General features: G+C 45.3%; 1 protein-coding gene across 1 annotated transcript in view; it reads right to left on the reverse strand.

Annotated features, from left to right (window-relative positions):
• The window catches only part of TMCO4 (transmembrane and coiled-coil domains 4), a 125,753-nt gene that overhangs the window by 63,017 nt on the left and 41,924 nt on the right, over positions 1-20,812 (reverse strand). The window contains exons 7-11 of the mRNA XM_038747304.1: positions 16,516-16,659; positions 12,560-12,679; positions 5,699-5,863; positions 3,995-4,131; positions 46-130 (exon numbers count right to left, since the gene is read on the reverse strand). Coding sequence (XP_038603232.1) covers positions 46-130; positions 3,995-4,131; positions 5,699-5,863; positions 12,560-12,679; positions 16,516-16,659 — 651 coding nt within the window. The remainder of the gene's footprint in view (positions 1-45; positions 131-3,994; positions 4,132-5,698; positions 5,864-12,559; positions 12,680-16,515; positions 16,660-20,812) is intronic.

The following is a 20,812-nucleotide window of genomic DNA, read 5'->3' on the forward strand; positions in this document are numbered from 1 at the left end:
CTAGAAGAGGTTTTAACATCAGGGTTGAACTACGCTCAGACTTACCTTTCTCTCGAGCCATCTCCTGAAGGCAGAAGTAAATGACTCTGGCCCCCAAGCTGAAGCCAATCAACGTGACGGGCCGTCTGCCCTAGGAAAGAGCAAACACAAATGCACGGACCACGTCAGCAGAGAATCGACACCCGGGCGTTTTCCAAAGCAGACAGCATCTTGGATAACCTTTCTCGAGCCTTCTAAATGATGAAGGGCTTAAATAGCCTGTAATTTTTCTTCCTTTCACTGAATCGATACATTTGCTCTTCCACATGTCTTGCTGGTGTCTTAATTAGAAGGACATGGGGACCTCTTTTAGGTGGAAATGTAGTGTCTGCTGAAATGGATTTTCTCAGAGGCAGGGATTCACACCATTGCCTCCCCTGAGCAAATTCCTAGAAAGTTGGAAGATAGGAAGGGGGTGGTAGAGGGGGAGGAGGGATAACATTCTCACATGGATGGTCAACAGCTGTTTTAAATATCCACTGAAGACAGATCAAGAAGAAAACAGGTTTACACTGCAGGATGAGGGCCTAGGTAGGCTTTAGAAAGAATTTCCTGACTAGGGGCTCAGAGCCAGTGGAATGCATTACCTTGAAAAACTGTAGCATCTCTATCCCTGGAGATTTTCAAGAAAAGTAGGTGATTCTTTGCATTGGATTGGGTTTAATGTTGCCCAGAAGGCGAGGAACAGACCAGTTGACTTTCTGAAGTCTCTTCCAGCCAGATTCTATTTCTTTCCTTAACTTTAGACCATTTCCTCAGGCCCAAGAGAATCCCTCCACCCTTGACTTGGTGTGAAGTTTAAATTCGCCAGCATCTGTAGCCTCTTCTCATGTTCCCCTTTTGTGCTGCCTTCAACCCCTTAATCACCTGAGCTGCTCCATCTCAAGTTTATATTTGGGGTTTGGGTTTTTCCTCCATACCTTGTTTCTAATTTTAAAAGCATCTTGATGATTTATCGTCCTACCAACAAACCATGGGGTTTACAGCACTTGGGAAGCTAAGGGTTCCCTGATAGTTTATAGGTGGCTAAAACTCATTTAGACATTAGCTTTTAGCTTTTCTGAAATGAATGTATGATCCTCAGGGCTCACTCAGCAACTCACTTCCTTATCCCTAGAGATAAATCTGGGCTCATTCACATCTCTCGGGTTATAATGTAAAATGAAACGGGGAACTAGAGAAGAGACTTCAACTGCATTTTTGAGATTCTATATCAGTAGTACAGTGGGACAGTTTAATTTAGGAGCTTTTGTTCTGCTTCCAATTACAGGCACTCTCCCATGTATCACAGCTTTCCTCATCTGCAAAATACCCTCTTCTCCTACTTAGACTGTGAGCTCCATCTGACACCTCATTATTTTGTTCTTACTCCAGTGTTTAGTACAATGCCTGGCACATAGTAAACACTTAACAAATACTTGAATTATTATTATAACTATTATTATGTCCTGCCTCTTTCTAACTCATGCTTTCACTAGATAACAATGATTTTACTTCTTGCCTTCCAGAAGCAGCTTGACCTAGTGGAAAGAACTCAAGCCTGGGAGTCAGAGGACCTGAGTTCTAATCCCAGCTCCACCACTTTCCTGCTGTGTGGTCTTGGTCACTTCTCTGCACCTCAGTTTCCTCAACTGTAAAATGGGGACTCAATACCTGTTCTCCCTTTTACTTAAACTTTGAGCCCCATATGGGAAAGGGACTATGTCCAACCTAATTGCAGCTTGGCTTATTGGAAAGAGCACGGCCTTGAGAGTCAGAGGACATGGGTTCTAATCTTGGCTCTACCACTTGTCTGCAGAGTGACCTTGGGCAAGACACTTCACTTCTCTGTGCCTCAGTTACCTCATCTGTAAAATGGGGGTTTAGACTGTGAGCCCCATGTGGGACAACCTGATTACCTTGTATCTACCCCAGTGCTTGGCACATAGTAAGTTCTTAACAAGTACTATTATTATTATGATTATTAATAATAATAATAAACTTGTATTTACTCCAGTGATTAGAACTGTGTTTGACTCAAACAATAATAATAATGACGGTATTTGTTAAGCGCTTACTATGTGCCAAGCACTGTTCTAAGTGCTGGGGTATATACAAGGTAATCAGGTTGTCCCACATGGGGCTCACAGTCTACATCCCCATTTAAGTAAGTGCTTAACAAATACCCTTATTATTATTATTGTCATTATTACTACTATTATTCCATTCACACAGTTTAGTCTACTTCCCTAGGGAGTGCATTCCAAGGTCAATGAATCATTCAACCAATCAATGATATTTATTGAGCGCTTACTGTGTGCAGAGCACTGAACTAAACACTTGGGAGAAGCAGCATGGCTCAGTGGAAAGAGCCCGGATTTGGGAGTCAGAGGTCACGGGTTTTAATCCTGACTCTGCCACTTGTCAGCTGTGTGACTTTGGGCAAGTCACTTCACTTCTCTGTGCCTCAGTTACCTCATCTGTAAAATGGTGATGAAGACTGTGAACCCCATGTGGGACAACCTGATCACCTTGTATCCACCCAGTGCTTAGAACAGTGCTTTGCACATAGTAAGTGCTCAACAAATACCATCATTAACAAAACAACAGAGTTGGTAGACACTTTTCTCTCTCACAACTTTATAATCTAGAGATGAGTTTATAGGCTAGAGGGTCTTGCAGTCTTTTCCTGGAGATCTTTAGGATTAAAAAGGAGGTCACCTAATCTAAAAGCAAAGGGAGAGGGGATGGGTAAAGCAAGCCCTGGAAGCACTGAATTCTAAAGTTTTCCACAGTGGGACCAATCTTCCTCCACTGAGCAACTTAATAATAATTTTGGTATTTGTTAAGCACTTACTAAATGCCAGGCACTGTACTAAGTGTTGGAGTGCATGCAACTAAATTGGATCGGTCGTAGTCCCTGTCCCATGTGGGGCTCACTGTCTCAATCCCCATTTTACAGGTTAGGTAACTGAGACCCAGAGAAGTGATGTGACTTGCCCAAGGTCACACAGCAGATATGTGGTGGAGCCTGGATTAGCCGGGATAAAGCTCAAGTCTGGGAGTCAGAAGGATCTGGGTTCTAATTCCAGCTCCGCCACGTGTCTGCTATGTGATCTTAGGCAAATCACTTCACTTCTCTGTGCCTCAGTTCTCTCATCTGAAAAATGGGGATTAAGACTGTGAGCCCCATGTGGGACAGGGACTGAGTCCAACCAGATTACCTTGTACCTACCCCAATGCTTAGAATGGTGCCTGACCCATAGACAGTGAATAACAAATACAATACAAACGCGCCCCCCCCCCAAAAAAAAATAAGGGCTTAACAAATATCATTTAAAAATAAAACTCTCTTTGTTCTGGTTTGTTCATTCATTCATTCAATGGTATTTACTGAGCACTTACTGTGTGCAAAGCACTTTACTAAACATTTGGGAGAGTACAATATAACAAGAGTTGGTAGACACATTCCCTGCCTGCACATGCTATCAGTCAGTCGTATGGGGATGAAGACTGTGAGCCCCACGTGGGACAATCTGATCACCTTGTATCCTCCCCAGTGCTTAGAACAGTGCTTTGTACATAGTAAGCACTTAACAAATTCCATCTTTATTATTATTATTATTGACTGCTTATGTGTGCAGGGCACTGTACTAAGCACTTAGGAGAGCCCAAGAGAACAATAAACTGACACATTCCCTGCACACAGCATGCTTACAGTGACCACTGTCTGTGATGGAACTGCTAGAAGTAGGGAAGGCCCTGCCACCAGTGGGGATGGTTTCTGACCAAAGGCTGACAATAATAACTGTGGTACCCTAACCCTAAGCACGTACTATGTGCCAGGCACTGTACTACACACTGGTGTGTACAACCCATTCTTGGTGGTGCCCATGCCCCAGCTGCTAAGCTGGGTTCTCTTCAACCCTGGACTTCCTGGATCCTCAGCCAGTCGTAACCCGCTGTCGGTTGTTACCTGCTGTCGGCTGAGCAGAATCTGGGCCAGGTGTTTGCCCACTTCAGCTGAACGGTGGAGACACACGCCCCAGGGGTTGTCGATGACATTGGAGATGGTAAGGAGTGAAGCCGGCCAAGTTAAAGCGGTCACAATGCCTGACGGAGACAGGACGGAGGGAATGAGTGCTTTGGGACACGATCGGGCTGATCATTCATCCAATCATTTATTCAATTGCTTTTATTGAGCGCTTACTATCCCCTCTCAAGGTCGCACCTGGAGAGTTTCCAGTTCTCTACCAGTCTTGACTTTGGGTGGGAGAGTCAAGCAGAGGTTCATTCAATTGTATTTATTCAATCGCATTTATGGAGCACTTACTGTGTGCAGAGCACTGTACTAAGCACTTGGGAAGCACAAGTTGTCAACATATAGAGATGATCCCTACCTAACAGCGGGCTCACAGTCTAGAAGGGGGAGACAAACAACAAAACAAAACATGTAGACAGGTGTCAAGTCATCAGAACAAACAGAGGTATGTCCATTCCTAGCTTGGGCAGTGACTAGCAAGTGGAAGGCAATCTGCTACAAGTCAAAACTCCCCTGTGCTGGGCAGCAGCGGCATGGGAGAGTCGAGAGTGGAGAATCAAGTTTACTGCTCAGAAGGAGGCAATGGTAAACAATTTCCATATTTTGACCAAGAAAACTGTATGGATACACTACTGGAAAGATTACAGATGGAGGTGGGGCACTCTGGGAGAGACGTGTCCATGGCATCGCTATGGGTTGGAGTCAACTCATCGGCATAAGACAAGACTATATACTAAGCGTTTGAGAGAGTACAACGTAACAATGAACAGACACAATCCCTGCCCATAATGAACTTACAGTCTACAGGGGGAGTCTAGAGGTTAATATAACTAAATTACAGATGTGATGATTGCACAAGAGGGAGCACACTGTGTCTTATGCCGTCGAGTCGTTTCCTACCCATAGAGACACCACGGTCACATCTCTCCCCCAAACAGCCGGCTCTTCATCTGCAATCATTCTGTAGTGTATTCATAGAGTTTTCTTGGTCAAAATATGGAAGTGGTTTACCACTGCCGCCTTCCGCGCGGTAAACTTGAGTCTCCGCCCTCAACTCTCTCCTATGTCACTGCTGCCCAGCACGGGTGAGTTTTGACTTGTAGCAGATTGCCTTCCACTTGCTAGTCACTGCCCAAGCTACAAATGGAATGGGTAGGCCTCTGCTTGACTCTCCCTCCCATAGCCGAGACTTGTACAGCACTGGAAATTCTCCAGGTACAACCCTGAGAGGGGCTAAGTGAGAGGATCCTCTCTTTAACCTGACCTCTGATAATAATTAATGATTAGGGTATGCGTTAAGTGCTTGCTATGTGCTAAGCACGGGTAAAAGGTGATCCAGTTGGACACGGCCCCTGCCCCGCATGGGGCTCACAGTTTTAATCCCCATTTTACAGATGAGGTAACTGAGGCACAGAGAAGTTAAGTGACTTGCCCAAAGTCACACGGCTGACAGTTGGCAGAGCAGAGATTTGAACCCATGACCTCTGACTCCAAAGCCCATGCTTTTTCCACAGAGCCACACACACTGCTTGTACTTTCTCCAGTGCTTAATACAGTGCATGGCACTGTAATAAATACCATAAAAAAAGATGAGCTTACCGCAAACCTTATGCTACAGCTCCTCTGCGTCCGTCTTACCTGATAACACGGTGTATTTCAGGGCTTCCTGAGCCACTAGGTTCACAAGGCCGTTCATCAGGGATACTAGGGCATTGCCCAGCTCCATCAAGTATTTGGACTCCCAAGCGAGGCAGTACTGCTCCCTGCTCCTGCTCATGCTAGTCCAGGGGGCCGCGAAGCTACCTAGGGAGAAGCACAGGCACAGCTGTTTCGGAGAAAAGCCAAGACCCGGATAAACCATCATCCAACCTGCTGGGCGATGAAGTGAAGTGATCTACACACAGCTGGTACCAGAATCGCTGCAGCCTCTGAGCCAAAGGAAGTTAGTTAAACCTTGGGTGAGAAGTTCAATTTCTAATATATATGTTTTAATGGCATTTGTTTAAGCGATTACTCAATTCCAGACATTGCAATCATCATCATCATAATAATTGTGGTATTTGTTAAGCGCTTACTATGTGCCAGGCACCGTGCTAAGCGCTGGGGCAGAGACAAGCAAATCGGGTTGGACACGGTCCCTGTTCCATGGGGGGGTTCACCGTCTCAATCCCCATCCAATGCTTAGTACAGTGCCTGGCACGTAGTAAGCGCTTAACAAATACCGTCATTATTATTATGATGATGATTGCAATGTCTAGAATTGAGTAATCGCTAAAACAAATGCCATTAAAACATATATATTAGAAATTGAACTTCTAACATTATCACTATTATTGTTTTAGAGATGAGGTAACTGAGGCCTAGAGAAGTGAAGTGAAGTGACTTGCCCAACATCACAAAGCAGACAAGTGGCCAGAGCTGGGATTAGAACTCATGACCTCCTGATTTCCAGGCCCGTGCTCTATCTACTGAATCATCATCATCATCATCAATCGTATTTATTGAGCGCTTACTGTGTGCAGAGCACTGTACTAAGCGCTTGGGAAGTACAAATTGGCAACATATAGAGACAGTCCCTACCCAACAGTGGGCTCACAGTCTAAAAGAATCATGCTACTTCTCTGTACTAAGCGCTGAGGTAAATACACGCTAATCGGTTTCTATATTGATAAGCAGCATGGCCTGGAGAAAAAAGCAGGCACCTGGGAGTCAGAAGACCTGGGTTCTAATCCTGGCTTCCCCAAGTATTTGCTGTGTGAGCTTGGGCAAGTCAATTGACATCTCTGGGCCTCAGGTCACTGGTCTGCAAAATGGGAAGTCAATAACCTTTTCTCCCTCCTACTTAGACTGTGAGCCCCATGTGGCACCTGATTATCTAGTACCCTCCCCCGTGTTTAGTACAGTGCTTGGCACATAGTAGATGCTTAACAAATACCACAATCATTTTTATTTGTTTTGCTATTTGCCAAGTACTGCACTGAGTGTTAAAGTAGGATATGATATGTAAGATATGGAACTACCAGCCTGTTGTTTTGCCATTCGCCTGCTGTGTGGCCTTGGGCAAGTCACTTAAGTTCTCTGTGCCTCAGTTACCTCATCTGTAAAATGGAGATTAAGATGGTGAGCCCCATGTGGGACAGGGACTGTATCCAACCCAGTTTACTCGCATCCACCCCAGTGCTTAGTACAATGCCTGGCATATAGTAAGCACTTAACAAATACCGCAATTATTATTATTAAGGTAGAAAGAGTGGATTGAACATAGATTGGACACAGTCCCTGTACTAGTTGGAGCTCACAAACTAAGAGATAGGGAGAGCAGGTTGTTGTTCCCCATTTTACAGAGGAGGAAACTGAGGCCCAGAAAGTTTAATTGACCCCGGGTGGGCACGTACCAAACTCATGTTTCATCCTCTACTTTTGTTTTTAGTTTTCTGCAACCTGTTTTCTGCTTGGCCACACTAGAAATTAAGCTAACTCAATCTGCTCTTGATCCCCCACTGAGTTGGGCTAGAAAGAAGAGACCCAGCTGATAAAGCCAGAAAATGACAATTTAGTCAAGCTTGAAAACTCCTGGGATGACCTTTGCCTTGTTCTCTTTCAAGTAAAAGGTAACCTGGATAATAAAAATAATAATCATTGTGGTATTTGTTAAAGAGCTTACTAAGTGCCAGGCACTGTAATAAGCACTGGGGTGGATACAAGCAAATAGGGTTGGGCATAGTCTCTGTCCCACGTGGGGCTCCCCATTTTAGAGATGAGGTAACTGAGGCCCAGAGAAGTGAAGTGACTTGCCCAAGGCCACCCAGCGGACATGCGGCAGAGCCGGGATTAGAACCCAGGACCTTTTGATTCCCTGGCCCAGGCTCTATCCACACCATGCTGTATTGAAGCATCCCTACTATTGCCACTAACACAATGAATGAGCCATCTTAGTCTAGTCAGGTTAGACGTTGCTAGTACAACAGCGATAGTTCCCAGTGTATGTGGTGGAACTTGGCCCAGACCTGTTAAAAAAAAAAAGGCTTAGTACAGTGCTGGGCACATAGTAAGCGCGTACTAAATACCACATCTCTGAAGGGTTTGGTGTCCAAAGGAAGGATAGAGGCAATCTATAAGTTTACCTGGAGGATTGGATGTCTGCAAGCTCACTGTGGGCAGGGAACTTGTCTGCCAACTCTGTTGCATTCGTTTATTCATTTGTTCATTCATTCAATCATATTTATTGAGTGCTTACTTTGTGCAGAGCACTGTACTAAGCGCTTGGGCAGTACAAGTTGGCAACATATAGAGACGGTCCCTACCCGACAGCGGGCTCACAAGGGGGAGAGAGACAATAAAACAAAACTTGTGGACAGGTGTCAAGTCATCAGAATAAATAGAATTAAAGTTCAATCGTATTTCTTGAGTGCTTACTGTGGGCAGAGCACTGTACGAAGCACTTGGGAAGTACAATTGGGCAAGAGATAGAGACTATCCCTCTACCAGTCATGTAGTACAGTTCTCTGCACACAGTAAGTGCTCAATAAATGCCATTGACGATGATGACGGGGATGATTATGAAAAAATCACTTATGTTACTTAGGTGTAGCTTTAGGTCTACGTTTTGGGACCAAGACTTGTTTCTTCTTTCCTTTGAAGGGTGTCAATCAATTAATCAATGGTATTTATTGAGCATTTACTGGGTGCAGAGCTCTGTACTAAGTGCTTGTGTCAGGTGGTATAGGACTAGGGTTGAAAATCACCAGAGTGACGCTCCTAAAAACACCCAAGGGGTTGAAAAACACCCATCTCTAGACTGTAAGCTCACTGTGGGCACGGAACATGCCTACCAACTCTATGGTATCCTATTCTCCTAAGCGCTTAGGCCAGTGCTCTGCGCTCAGTAAGTATTCAATAAATACCAATAATTGATTGACCTCAAAGCCCTTCCCTGAAGCCAGGTTAACTTGGATTCATTCATTCATTATAGTTATTGAATGTTTATTTAGATCACTGTACTAAGCACTTGGGAGAGTACAATATAATAAACAGACACAGTCCCTGCCCACAACAAGCTTACAGTCTAGAAGATGAGCTTGAAGCCTAGAAGTCTTGAGGAGACTCAGCTGTTGCTGGGAGATGGGGAGGGCAAGAAAGGCCTGACTCCTACCAAAACATCGAAAAATATCTAAATCCCAATCTCATCAGTGTCTCAATTTGCACCCAAGAAGGTACCAAGATTTGACCCCGGTACATCAGAAAAATACATACCGCCCTTCCATTATAATAATAATAATAACGATGACTTTTTTTAAGTGCTTCCTGTGTACCAGGCACTGTGCTAAATGCTGGGGTGGATACAAGATAATCAAGTTGGACACAGTCCCTGTCCCACGTGGGACTCACAGTCTCAATCCCCATTTTACAGATGAGGTAACAGACACAGAGAAGTGAAGTGACGTATCCAAGGTCACACAGCAAACAAGTGGCCGAGCCGGGAGTAGAACCCATTACATTCTGGCTCCCAAGTCCAGACTCTATCCACTAGGCCGTTTGCTGTTTAATAACTGTGGTATTTGTTAAGTGCTTACTATGTGTCTAAGCCCTCAGAAGTAGCGTGGCTCAGTAGAAAGAGCCCGGGCTTTGGAGTCAGAGGTCATGGGTTCAAATCCCGGCTCCACCAATTGTCAGCTGTGTGACTTTGGGCAAGCCACTTCACTTCTCTGGGCCTCAGTTCCCTCATCTGTAAAATGGGGATTAAAACTGTGAGCCCCCATGGGACAACCTGATCACCTTATAACCCCCCCAGCAATTAGAACAGTGCTTTGCACGTAGTAAGCGCTTAATAAATGCCATTATTATTATTATTATTATTGTCAGCTGTGTGACCTTGGGCAAGCCACTTAACTTCTCTGTGCCTCAGTTACCTCATCTGTAAAATGGGGATTAATCAATCAATTGCATTTACTGAGCGCTTACTGTGTGCAGAGCACTGTACTAAGCGCTTGGGAAGTACAAGTTGGATTAAGACTGTGAGCCCCACGTGGGACAACCTGATCAGCTTGTATCCCCACCAGCGCTTAGAACAGTGCTTCGCACATAGTAAGTGCTTAATAAATACCATCTTTATTGAGCCCTGGGGAAAGTACAAGATCATCAGGTCAGACAGTCCCTGTCCTATCCACAGTTCACAATCTAAGTATCGATCAATCGATGGTAGTGATTGAGTGCTTACTGTTTGCAGAGTGATCAAACATATTTTTTGAGTGCTTACTGTAGGCAGAGCAATGTGCTAAGCACTTGGGAGAGTACAATAACAGAGCTAACAGTCAGGTTCTCTGCCCACAGTGATCTTACAATCAACAGTACTGTAATAATCATAATATTTATGGTATTCATTAAGCACTTTCCACGTGTCAAGCACTGTTCTAAGATATGAGATGATCAATTCCCACACGGAGCTCACAGTCTAAGTAGGAGGGAGAACAGGTACTGAATCCCCATTTTGAAGATGAGGGAACTGGGGCACAGAAGTGAAGTGACTTGCACAAGGTCACACAGCAGACAAGTGTCAGAGCCGGGGTTAGAACCCAGGACCTCAGACTCCCAGGCTCGCGCTCATTCCGGAAGGCCACACTGTACTGAGCACCTGAAGGAGGAAGGAGAACACGTATTGACTCCCCTTCTCATCCACCTCTCCTGCCTGAGGTGAGGAAAGCAGGTAGGTTAATTTTTCCCAGTTCAGGCTGATGAGATGGAGGGAGAGGCAGAAATGAATTTATCCGACTGCCAAATTCCATGAGCTTTGTCGCAATCCAGGGAGAAGTGAGGGAAGGGGCTCAGTGTTCATTAGCATCCTTTTGCGGACTAAAGCCTCCTCAAAATGCCTAACAACCCTGAAAGGGGCAAACAGCATGACAGCGGCAGCCCACTCCCTTCTCCCTCTGCCTGCCGATAATAAAGCTATAAAACCTCCAAGTGACCCAAAGAAAGGAAGAAAACAGGAGGAGGAGATGTGGGAGGAGAGGGGAAGCAGGTTGGAGGTGATAGAGACAGGGAGAATGGAAGGGATTTTTAAAGACTGTTTTTAAAGGCAAACTCTGGATTAGAAGTAACAGCATCCCAGGGCAAATAGCCCATCTTCCATTAATTGCTTTTTGGAACAGAATCCACTGGCAGCTTTTCAGGCTGGCTCACAAACCCATCACTAGCGGCAGCCAGCTGCCATAATTTCAATTAAAAATGACGATCCTAAGTGACTGTACGAGAGCTGTACGAGACTCAGTCCAGGCTGCATCCTGCTGGCTCACCTCCCCCGTCCCCGTTCCGCCAGAGGAGTTTAGTGCCTGGGCATAGAACAGATGCGTCCTGCCAAGAAGCCGGGTTCGCTGGCAGAGGCGGATGGAGGAGCAAACAACGTTTCCATCACCATTCCCAGATCCACGTTCCGCAGAAACCTAATCTCGCAAAAGCGTCTCTGTCCACGGCCCCCGGAATGCCGCATTTTTTTTTTTTCCTATCCACCCGCTATCCACATCGGTCCCCGAGACACGGGACAGGGATTATCTAAATAAACATACATCTTTTTGATCTCCACTGAGAGTAGTGTTTGCATGTTAGGTTCCCCTGAGGTAGATTTTGAAAGGCTGCCCGGTTGCCTTTAGATCCCAACTCTTCTGGAAAATTGATCAGAAAAGTGTTGGGGTACATTCCGTCCTCGAGCGGAGCAAATGACTTTGGATCCAAGACAAAGATGTCAGTTTTTCTTGGGTTGTGGCCATTTACCTAGGTCCGTTGCAGGGAGGAATTCCCTGCCAGAGGAGAGAGAACTAGAATAATAATAGTAATTATTATTACTGACCAGCTCTGCCCAGCACTTAGAACAGTGCTTTGCACATAGTAAGAGCTTAATAAATGCCATTATTATAATTGTGGTATTTGTTAAGCGCTTACTATGTTCCAGGCACTGTACTAAGCATTGGGATGGAGACAAACAAGTCAGGTTGGACAAAGTCCCTGTCATTCATTCATTCATTCATTCAATCGCATTTATTGAGCGCTTACTGTGTGCAAAGCACTGTACTAAGCGCTTGGAAAGTGCAAATCGGCAACAGATAGAGACAATCCCTACCTAACAACGGGCTCACAGACTAGAAGGGGGAGACGGACAACAAAACAAAAGACACATGGGGTTCTCCATCTTAATCTCCATTTTACAGACAAGGCAACTGAGGCACAGAGAAGGGGAGTGATTTGCCTAAAATCACACGGTAGACAAGTGGTAGAGGTGGGATTAGAACCCAAATCCTTCCAACTCCCAGGCCTGTGCTCTATCTGCTAGGCTACACTGCTTTTCATTTGTGTGCCTTATCATTTTAGCCTCATTTGCTGGCATTGGTTCTTGAAACGATACTCGAGTTGGAGCTGCCCCAACTGGTCCTGCCTGGAGGAAGCCATACAATTTGAGAGGATCATGATCGTGGGTGGAATCATGTTCTCGGTCCCCCGAATCCTTACCATATTTGCCAGTACACAGCCATCCAGTGACCGCAATGGTGATGTGCAAATGTCTCCCTTCGGTTAAGGGCAAAAATTCAAACTCCTCAATGGCTCCCACGCGTTTCTTCATCTTGTACCCTAAAGACCAAAACAGACGAAGGCATGAGAAAAATTTGCCAGCGGTAGATATTCATTTATTCATTCAATCAGTTGTATCTATTGATCTATTGATTGATCTAGCCATCTATTGATCTATTAGAGAAGCAGCGCGGCTCAGTGGAAAGAGCCCGGGCTTGGGAGTCAGAGGTTATGGGTTCGAATCCCGGCTCTGCCACTTGTCAGCCATATGACCTTGAGCAAGCCACTTCACTTCTCTGTGCCTCAGTTACCTCATCTGTAAAATGGGGATTAAGACTGTAAAATGGGGATTAAGACTGTAAATCCCATGTGGGACAACCTGATCACCTTGTATCCCAGTGCTTAGAACAGTGCTTTGCACATAGTAAGTGCTTAACAAATACCATTATTATTGATCTATGATCTATCCATAGCAGAGAAGCTGCATGGCTCAGTGGAAAGAGCAGGGGCTTGGGAGTCAGAGGTCATGGGCTCTAATCCCGGCTCTGCCACTTATCGACTGTGTGACTTTGGGCAAGTCACTTCACTTCTCTGTGCCTCAGTTACCTCATCTGTAAAATGGGGATTAAGATTGTGAACCCCATGTGTGACAACCTGATCACCATGTATCCCCCCAGTGCTTAGAACAGTGCTTTGCACATAGCAAGTGCTTAACAAATACCATCATTATTATTGTTATTATTATTCAACATTTACCGTCTGCACAGCACTGTACTAAGTGCCTGGAAGAGGGCACTTAGTGTCCAAGGAAATCCTCCCCAACAACAGCGAGCTATAGGAATAGATACCACTCACCCCACTGTCTTTTTTTTTTTTGGCATTTGTTAAGTGCTTTCTATGTGCCGGGCACTGTACTAAGCAGTGGGGTAAACACAAACTAATCAGGTTGGACACAGTCCCTGTCCCACATGGGGCTCACAGTCTTAATAATCCACATTATACAGGTGAGGGAACTGAGGCACCAGGAGGTGAAATGTCTTGCCCAAGGATACACAGCAGACAGATCTGGGATTAGAACCCAGGTCCCTCTGACTCTCAGGCACGTGCTCTATCCACTAGACTATGCTGCTTCTCATGTCTTCTCTATAGCAGAAGCTGCCAGAAAAAAATTGATGGGTTTTTTTTTTACATCTTTTTTGCAAATGAACATCTTTTTAGCTGCCTCCTGGGGACTGTGTGATTTCCCATCTGAAAGATGGATTGGATTTGGGACAGAGGCAACTTCTTGGGGTCTCCCTCTCAGAGCTCTCTGTTGTTGGGGAGGATTTCCTTGGGCCACTTGTCTGACCATATTATAAAGCTGCCCCTTACTTGACCAAATTTTCTCAGGCAGAAAATCTGGCCCCGAAGATCAACTGATCAATCCATGGTATTTATTGAGCACTTACAATGTGCAGAGCACTGTACTAAGAGCTTGGGAGAGTACAAAACGACAGAATTAGCGGATATATTCCCTGCCAATAACAAGCTTACTGTTTAGAGGCCCGCCTTTGTGATGGATGGGCCAAAAATTATTAGCTTAGGCAATGGAGACTTCAATCAATTAATCGATCAATCAGTGGTATTCACTGAGTGCTTACTGTATGCCAAGTGCTGTACTAAGCGATTGGGAGAGTACAACACATCAGAGTTGGTAGACCCGTTCCCTGCCCAAAACAAGTATCAATCAATTAATCAATGGTATTTATTTTAAAAAAATTTTTTAATGGTATTTGTTAAGTGCTGACTATGGGCTAGGCACTGTTCTAGCCCCCCATGGGACAACCTGATCACACTGTAACCTCCCCAGTGCTTAGACCAGTGCTTTGCACATAGCCCTTAATACTATTATATAATTATATCATTATTATTGTTATTATTATTATTATTATTACAAGGTAATCAGGTTGGACGCAGTCCAGGTCCACATGGGGCTCACAGCCTTAATCTCCATTTTACAGATAAGGTCACTGAAGCACAGAGAAGTTAAATGATTTGTCCAAGATCACACAGCAGACAAATGGTGGAGCCGGGATTAGAACCCAGGTCCTTTTGACTCGGCCTGTGATCTGCTTACTGTGTGCAGAGCACTGTACTAAGCGCTTGGCAGACTATGATATAAAAGAATTGGTAGGCATGTTCTCTGCCCACATGAGGAGCTGAAAGTCTAGAGAACCACCCTGGAGCTAGCTCAGCAAAAGGTTTGTAACGTCACGGGATTCTCTACTAGTTTATTCCATCTTTCCTCTGACAACTGTTCCAACTGTTGTACTCTCCAAGCTCTTAGTACAGTGCTGTACAAATAGTAAGCTCTCAATAACTACCGTTGCTTGATTAATTGATTGGGTCAGGACGATGCAGACTCTGGCGTGACTGCTAACTTTGTTGTATTGTACTCTCCCAAGCGCTTGGTACAGTGCTCTGCACACAATAAGTGATGGATAAATACCATTGCCTGATTGATCGATCACTTAGCCTTGAATCTTTGTGACAAAAAAACTGGCACGCTGCTGACCAGGTCAAAACTAAATACCATTGATGAGGTTGATAAATACCACTGACTGATGGGCTAGCTTCACTCCAGCAAGGCATAGAATGAGATATTAATAGTAACAGTAAGCGTGGTATTTGATAAGCGCATACTATGTGCCAAACACTCTTCTAAGATCTGGGGAAGATACAAGATCATTAGGTCAGACTTAGTCCCTGTTCCCACACTGGGCTCACCATCTAAGTAGGAAGAGAAGAGGTATGGAATCCCTCTTTTGCGGATAATAATAATAATACGTATGGTATTTGTTAAGTGCTTGCTATGTGCCAGGCACTGTACTATGCGCTGGGGTGGATATAGATGAGGTAACTGAGGCCCAGATATATCAAGTGACTTGCCCAAAGTCACAGAACAGACTTGTGGCGGAGCGGGGATTAAAACCCAGGTCCTCTGACTCTCAGGCCTGGGCTTTTTCCACTAGGCCACGCTGACAGGAGAGGGAGAAAGGAAGCAGAAGAAATAGAGTGAAAGGGAGCCCCAAGGGAGCAAAAGAGAGGACTGGGGCTACCTCCCTGTCATCAAGAGGGAGAGACACCCCATATTTCTCACCTCTTCCTCCCCCCCATCCCCAAGAGCGCTAGGTTCTGAACCGCTGTGACGTCCTGTCAAAGAATTGGGCCCCGATGCAGCCGGCCCGTGAGGACAATAATAATAATAATGGCATTTATTAAGAGCTTACTATGTGCAAAGCACGTTCTAAGAGCTGGGGAGGTTACAAAGTGATCAGGTTTTCCCATGGGGGGCTCACAGTCTTAATCCCCATTTTACAGATGAGGTAACTGAGGCCCAGAGAAGTGAAGTGACTTGCCCAAAGCCACACAGCTGACAAGCTGTGTGAACCCATGACCTCTGACTCCAAACCCGTGCTCGTTCCACTGAGCCACGCTGCTTCTTTGATAGGTACTTCTGTCTTTCTCTGAGGATAGTTGAGCCTCCAGTCTAGGAGGCAAACATTAATATAAATCAATTGACAGATACCTATGTAAGTGCTCTGGGGCTTTAAGTACTTGTACATATTTATTTATTTTATTCTGTTAATATGTTTTGTTTTGTTCTCCGTCTCCCCCTTCTAGACTGTGAGCCCACTGTTGGGTAGGGACCGTCTCTATATGTTGCCAACTTGGACTTCCCAAGCGCTTAGTACAGTGCTCTGCACACAGTAAGCGCTCAATAAATACGATCGAATGAATGAATGAATAGTTCTCTGAGGATAGAACTATCCCAGCGCGATGGAGGGTAGAGCCAGCCTGGCTTTAAGTGTTACACTTTTCCCCACAGTTCCAGGATCCCAGAGCGTCCAGCTGACCTGTGAGACCAGCTCCGGCGGCCCCGAAGAGCGAGGCCATGACGGCAATCCCAGCCACGGAGCCCAGAGCCGCCGCTCCAGCACTGCCAATCACCGTTGCGGCTCCTGCAGCAACCAGAGGGGCAGCCAGCCCCCCAGTCAGGCCTACGACAGATAAAAAACACCATGTGGACACTCAAACTCACCACTGCTCTCTGCCGCTTCCCCTGCCTCTAATTTTTTCTAATCTGTCTTCCCCACTACGCTGTAAGCTCCTGTAAGCTTGTTATATGTCTGTTTATTGTTCTATCGTACTCACCCAAGCGCTTAATACAGTGCTGTGCACACGTTAGGCACTCAATAAATACGACTGATTGAATGAATGGATTAGGGGCAGGGATCATGTCTGCCAACTCTATTGAATTGTATGCTAAGTGGGTTTTTTTTAGGGTTTTTGTTAAGCATTTACTAGATATCAAACGCTGTTCTAAGCACTGGAGGTGATACCAGTTAATCAGGCTGGGATACAGTCCCCATCCCACATGGGGCTTACTGCCAGAGGAGGAGGGGGAGCAGATATTGAATCCCTATTTTGCAATTGAGGAAACCGAGGTACAGAGAATAATAATGATACTAATGATGACATTAATTAAGCGCTTACTATGTGCAAGGCACTGTTCTAAGCGCTGGGGAGGTTACAAGGTGATCAGGTTGTCCCACGGAGAGCTCACAGTCTTAATCCCCATTTAACAGATGAGGTAACTGAGGCACAGAGAAGTGAAGTAACTTGCCCAAAGTCACACAGCTGACAATGGCAGAGCAGGGATTTGAACCCATGACATCTGACTACAAAGCCCATGCTCTTTCCACTGAGCCACGATGCTTCTCAGAGAAGTTAAGTGACATGCCCAAGGTGATCCAGCGGTGAATACAGGCCCTCTGGCTTCCAAACCTGTGCTTTATCCACTAACCCACAGTGCTTAGAATAGTTCTCTGTACATAGTAAGTGCTAGAAAAATACCATTGATGGATTGCTACCTATAAAGGCCTTACTCATAACCTCCCCATGCCTCCCACATCAAATTTAGGCTCTGCTTCCCAATGGCTTTCTCCCCCTTCTTCCTCCCAATCCCTCCCCAACTTCCCAGCCACATCCTAACTTTATCTTCTCCTTCACACTTCTGGCAGTTTCTGTTTCCTCGCTTCTCCCTCCCCATTCCCTGACTGCCCTCGGTACCTTCTTTAGCCCTGTCCTGTCTGCCTCCTACTTCCTTTCACTGTTCCATTCCACCTTGGAGATCAGAAAAGTGAGAGGTGGTTTGAAAGTAAAAGCATGGATTTGCAATAGGGACTGAACAAGATGAAATAAGCGTAAACCCCAGCATGAGAGATTTATATATAGTCGTGTCGCCGATTCGAAGAAGTTATCACTGACAGTGAAGTTCATCTAGGAGCGTGTATGTGGGTAAAAAAGGTTGACCATCTCTATATGTTGCCAACGTGTACTTCCCAAGCGCTTAGTACACTGCTCTGCACACAGTAAGCGCTCAATAAATATGATTGAATGAATGAATAATTCGGGCACCCAAAAAGGTTGTCCCTTGTTGTGTTGTGTCTAGTGTTTGCTGCATTTTATGTGGTTTTCTCTTCTGCCTCTCTCTCTCTCTCTTTTAAATGGTAATTTGTTAGGTGCTTATATGTGCCAGGCATTGTCCTAAGTGCTGGGTAGATATAAGATAATCAGGTTGGACACAGTCCACGTCCCATATTGGGTTCACAGTCTTAATCCCCATTTTATAGATGAGGTAACTGAGGCACGGAGAAGTGAAGCGACTTGCCCAAGGTGACACGGCAGACAAGTGGCAGACCAGTGGACTAGAACCCAAGTCCTTCTGACTCCCACCCTGATACTCTTGTCCACTAGGCCCCACTGCTTCTACAAAGGAAGTTTGTGCTCAAAGAGAGCCACTTCCTTCTTGATAGCAGTACGCCATGTAGATAATAATAATAATAACAATGATGGTATTTGTTAAGCACTTACTATGTGCAAAGCACTGTTCAAAGCACTGGGGGGGATACAAGGTGATCAGGTTGTCCCATGGGGGGCTCACAGTCTTAATCCCCATTTTACAGATGAGGGAACTGAGGCAAGGAGAAGTTAAGTGACTTGCCCACAGTCACACAGCTGACAATTGGCAGAGCCAGGATTTGAACCCATGACCTCTGACTCCAAAGCCCGGGCTCTTTCCACTGAGCCACGCTGCTTCGCCCTTGGCCACCGGCTTCCGTTTGCAGTGGCGTACAGCACTGCCCTGGGGCTTTGTTCTTGTAGGTTCTAATCTGGCCTCTGCCATTGTTCTGCTGCGAGACCTCGGGCAAGTCACTTCACTCCTCTGTGTCCTAGTTCCCTCATCTGTAAAATGGGGATTGAAGCTTTGAGTCTCATGTGGGACAAGGACTGTGTCCAACCCGTTTTGCTTGTAATAATAATAATACTCTTGGTATTTGTTAAGCACTTACTATGTGCCAAGCACTGTTCTAAGCGCTGGGGGGATACAAGGTAATCAGGTTGTCCCACATGGGGCTCACAGTCTTAATCCCCATTTTACAGATGAGGTAACTGAGGCCCAGAGATGTTGTGACTTGCCCAAAGTCACACAGCTGACTAGTGGCAGAGCCGGGATTAGAACCCATGACCTCTGACTCCCAAATCCGGGCTCTTCATCATCATCATCTACACCTAAAGCTCAACATGTCGAAGACTCTACTCCGAGTAAGCGCTCAATAAATATGATTGATGATGATGATGATCATCAATCATATTTATTGAGCGCTTACTGTGTGCAGAGCACTGTACTAAGTGCTTGGGAAGTACAAGTTGGCAACATATAGAGACAGTCCCTACCCAACAGTGGGCTCACAGTCTAAAAGGGGGAGACAGAGAACAAAACCAAACATACCAACAAAATAAAATAAATAGAATAGACATGTACAAGTAAAATAAAATGAGCCACGCTGATTCTCCTATGCTTATATCCACACCAGCGCTTAATACAGTGCCTGACACATAGTAAGCGCTTAACAAATACCACTATCATTATTATTGTTATTATTATTACTACTACCACCAGGCTCTTAAAATGCTACCTCTGCTCTCCTTGCTTTTGGTCATTTTTACATCAGAAAGGCAAAAGTACCTCCTAATAGTGAGAGGGGTCAAACCTTAGCAAGGACAATTGAAAGAGGACCTGGAAGCAGCGTGGTGGAATGGATAGAGCGCGGGCCTAATCACAGCTCCACCACATGTCTGCTGTGTGACCTTGGGCAAGTCACTTCACTTCTCTGGGCCTCAGTTACCTCGTCTGTAAAATGGGGATGGAGACTGTGTACCCCACATGGGACAGGGACTGCATCCAACCTGACTAACTTGTATTTACCTTAGCACTTAGAACAGTGCTTGGCACAGAGTAAGTGTTAAACAAGTACCATAATTATTACCAGTACCATGTAGAATTATGGTATTACCATACCATAGTACCATTAGTACCACAATTATCAGAGAAGCAGCGTGGCTCAGTGGAAAGAGCCCGGGCTTTGGAGTCAGAGGGCATGGGTTCAAATCCCCGCTCCAACAATTGTCAGCTGTGTGACTTTGGGCAAGTCACTTAACTTCTCTGGGCCTCAGTTCCCTCATCTGTAAAATGGGGATTAAGATTGTGAGCCCCACATGGGACAACCTGATCACCTTGTATCCACCCCAGCGCTTAGAACAGCGCTTTGCACATAGAAGCACTTAATACCAAAATTTATTTATTTTATTTTTACTATTATTATTGCCTAGAGTTTCCTTCTGTGGAGATGATTTAAAAAATTAGACAGATGCTCAGTTGCCCAGAAAGGAAGAGGAACTCGGTGATTTCTTGACCAACTCGGCATCCTGTGTCACGTGAGCTGTTGTTTTTGCCCCAAAGTTTTTTTTCCCCTGCCCTGGAAGTATCTTTACCTTGTGAGTAACCTTCATTACTCAGCATGGCTGAGGAAGCAGCGTGGCTCAGTGGAAAGAGCACGGGCTTTGGAGTCAGAGGCCTTGGGTTTGAATCCCGGCTCCGCCACATGTCTGCTGTGTGACCTTGGGCAAGTCACTTAACTTCTCTGAGCCTCAGTTCCCTCATCCGTAAAATGGGGATTAAGACTGGGACACGTGGGACAACCTGATCACCTTGTATCCCCCCCAGCGCTTAGATCAGTGCTTTGCACATAGTAAGCGCTTAACGAATGCCATTATTATTATTATTATTACTATTAGGGTGCTTTTCGA

Source organism: Tachyglossus aculeatus, chromosome 5 (assembly GCF_015852505.1).
Source record: "Tachyglossus aculeatus isolate mTacAcu1 chromosome 5, mTacAcu1.pri, whole genome shotgun sequence".
NCBI lineage: Eukaryota > Metazoa > Chordata > Mammalia > Monotremata > Tachyglossidae > Tachyglossus > Tachyglossus aculeatus.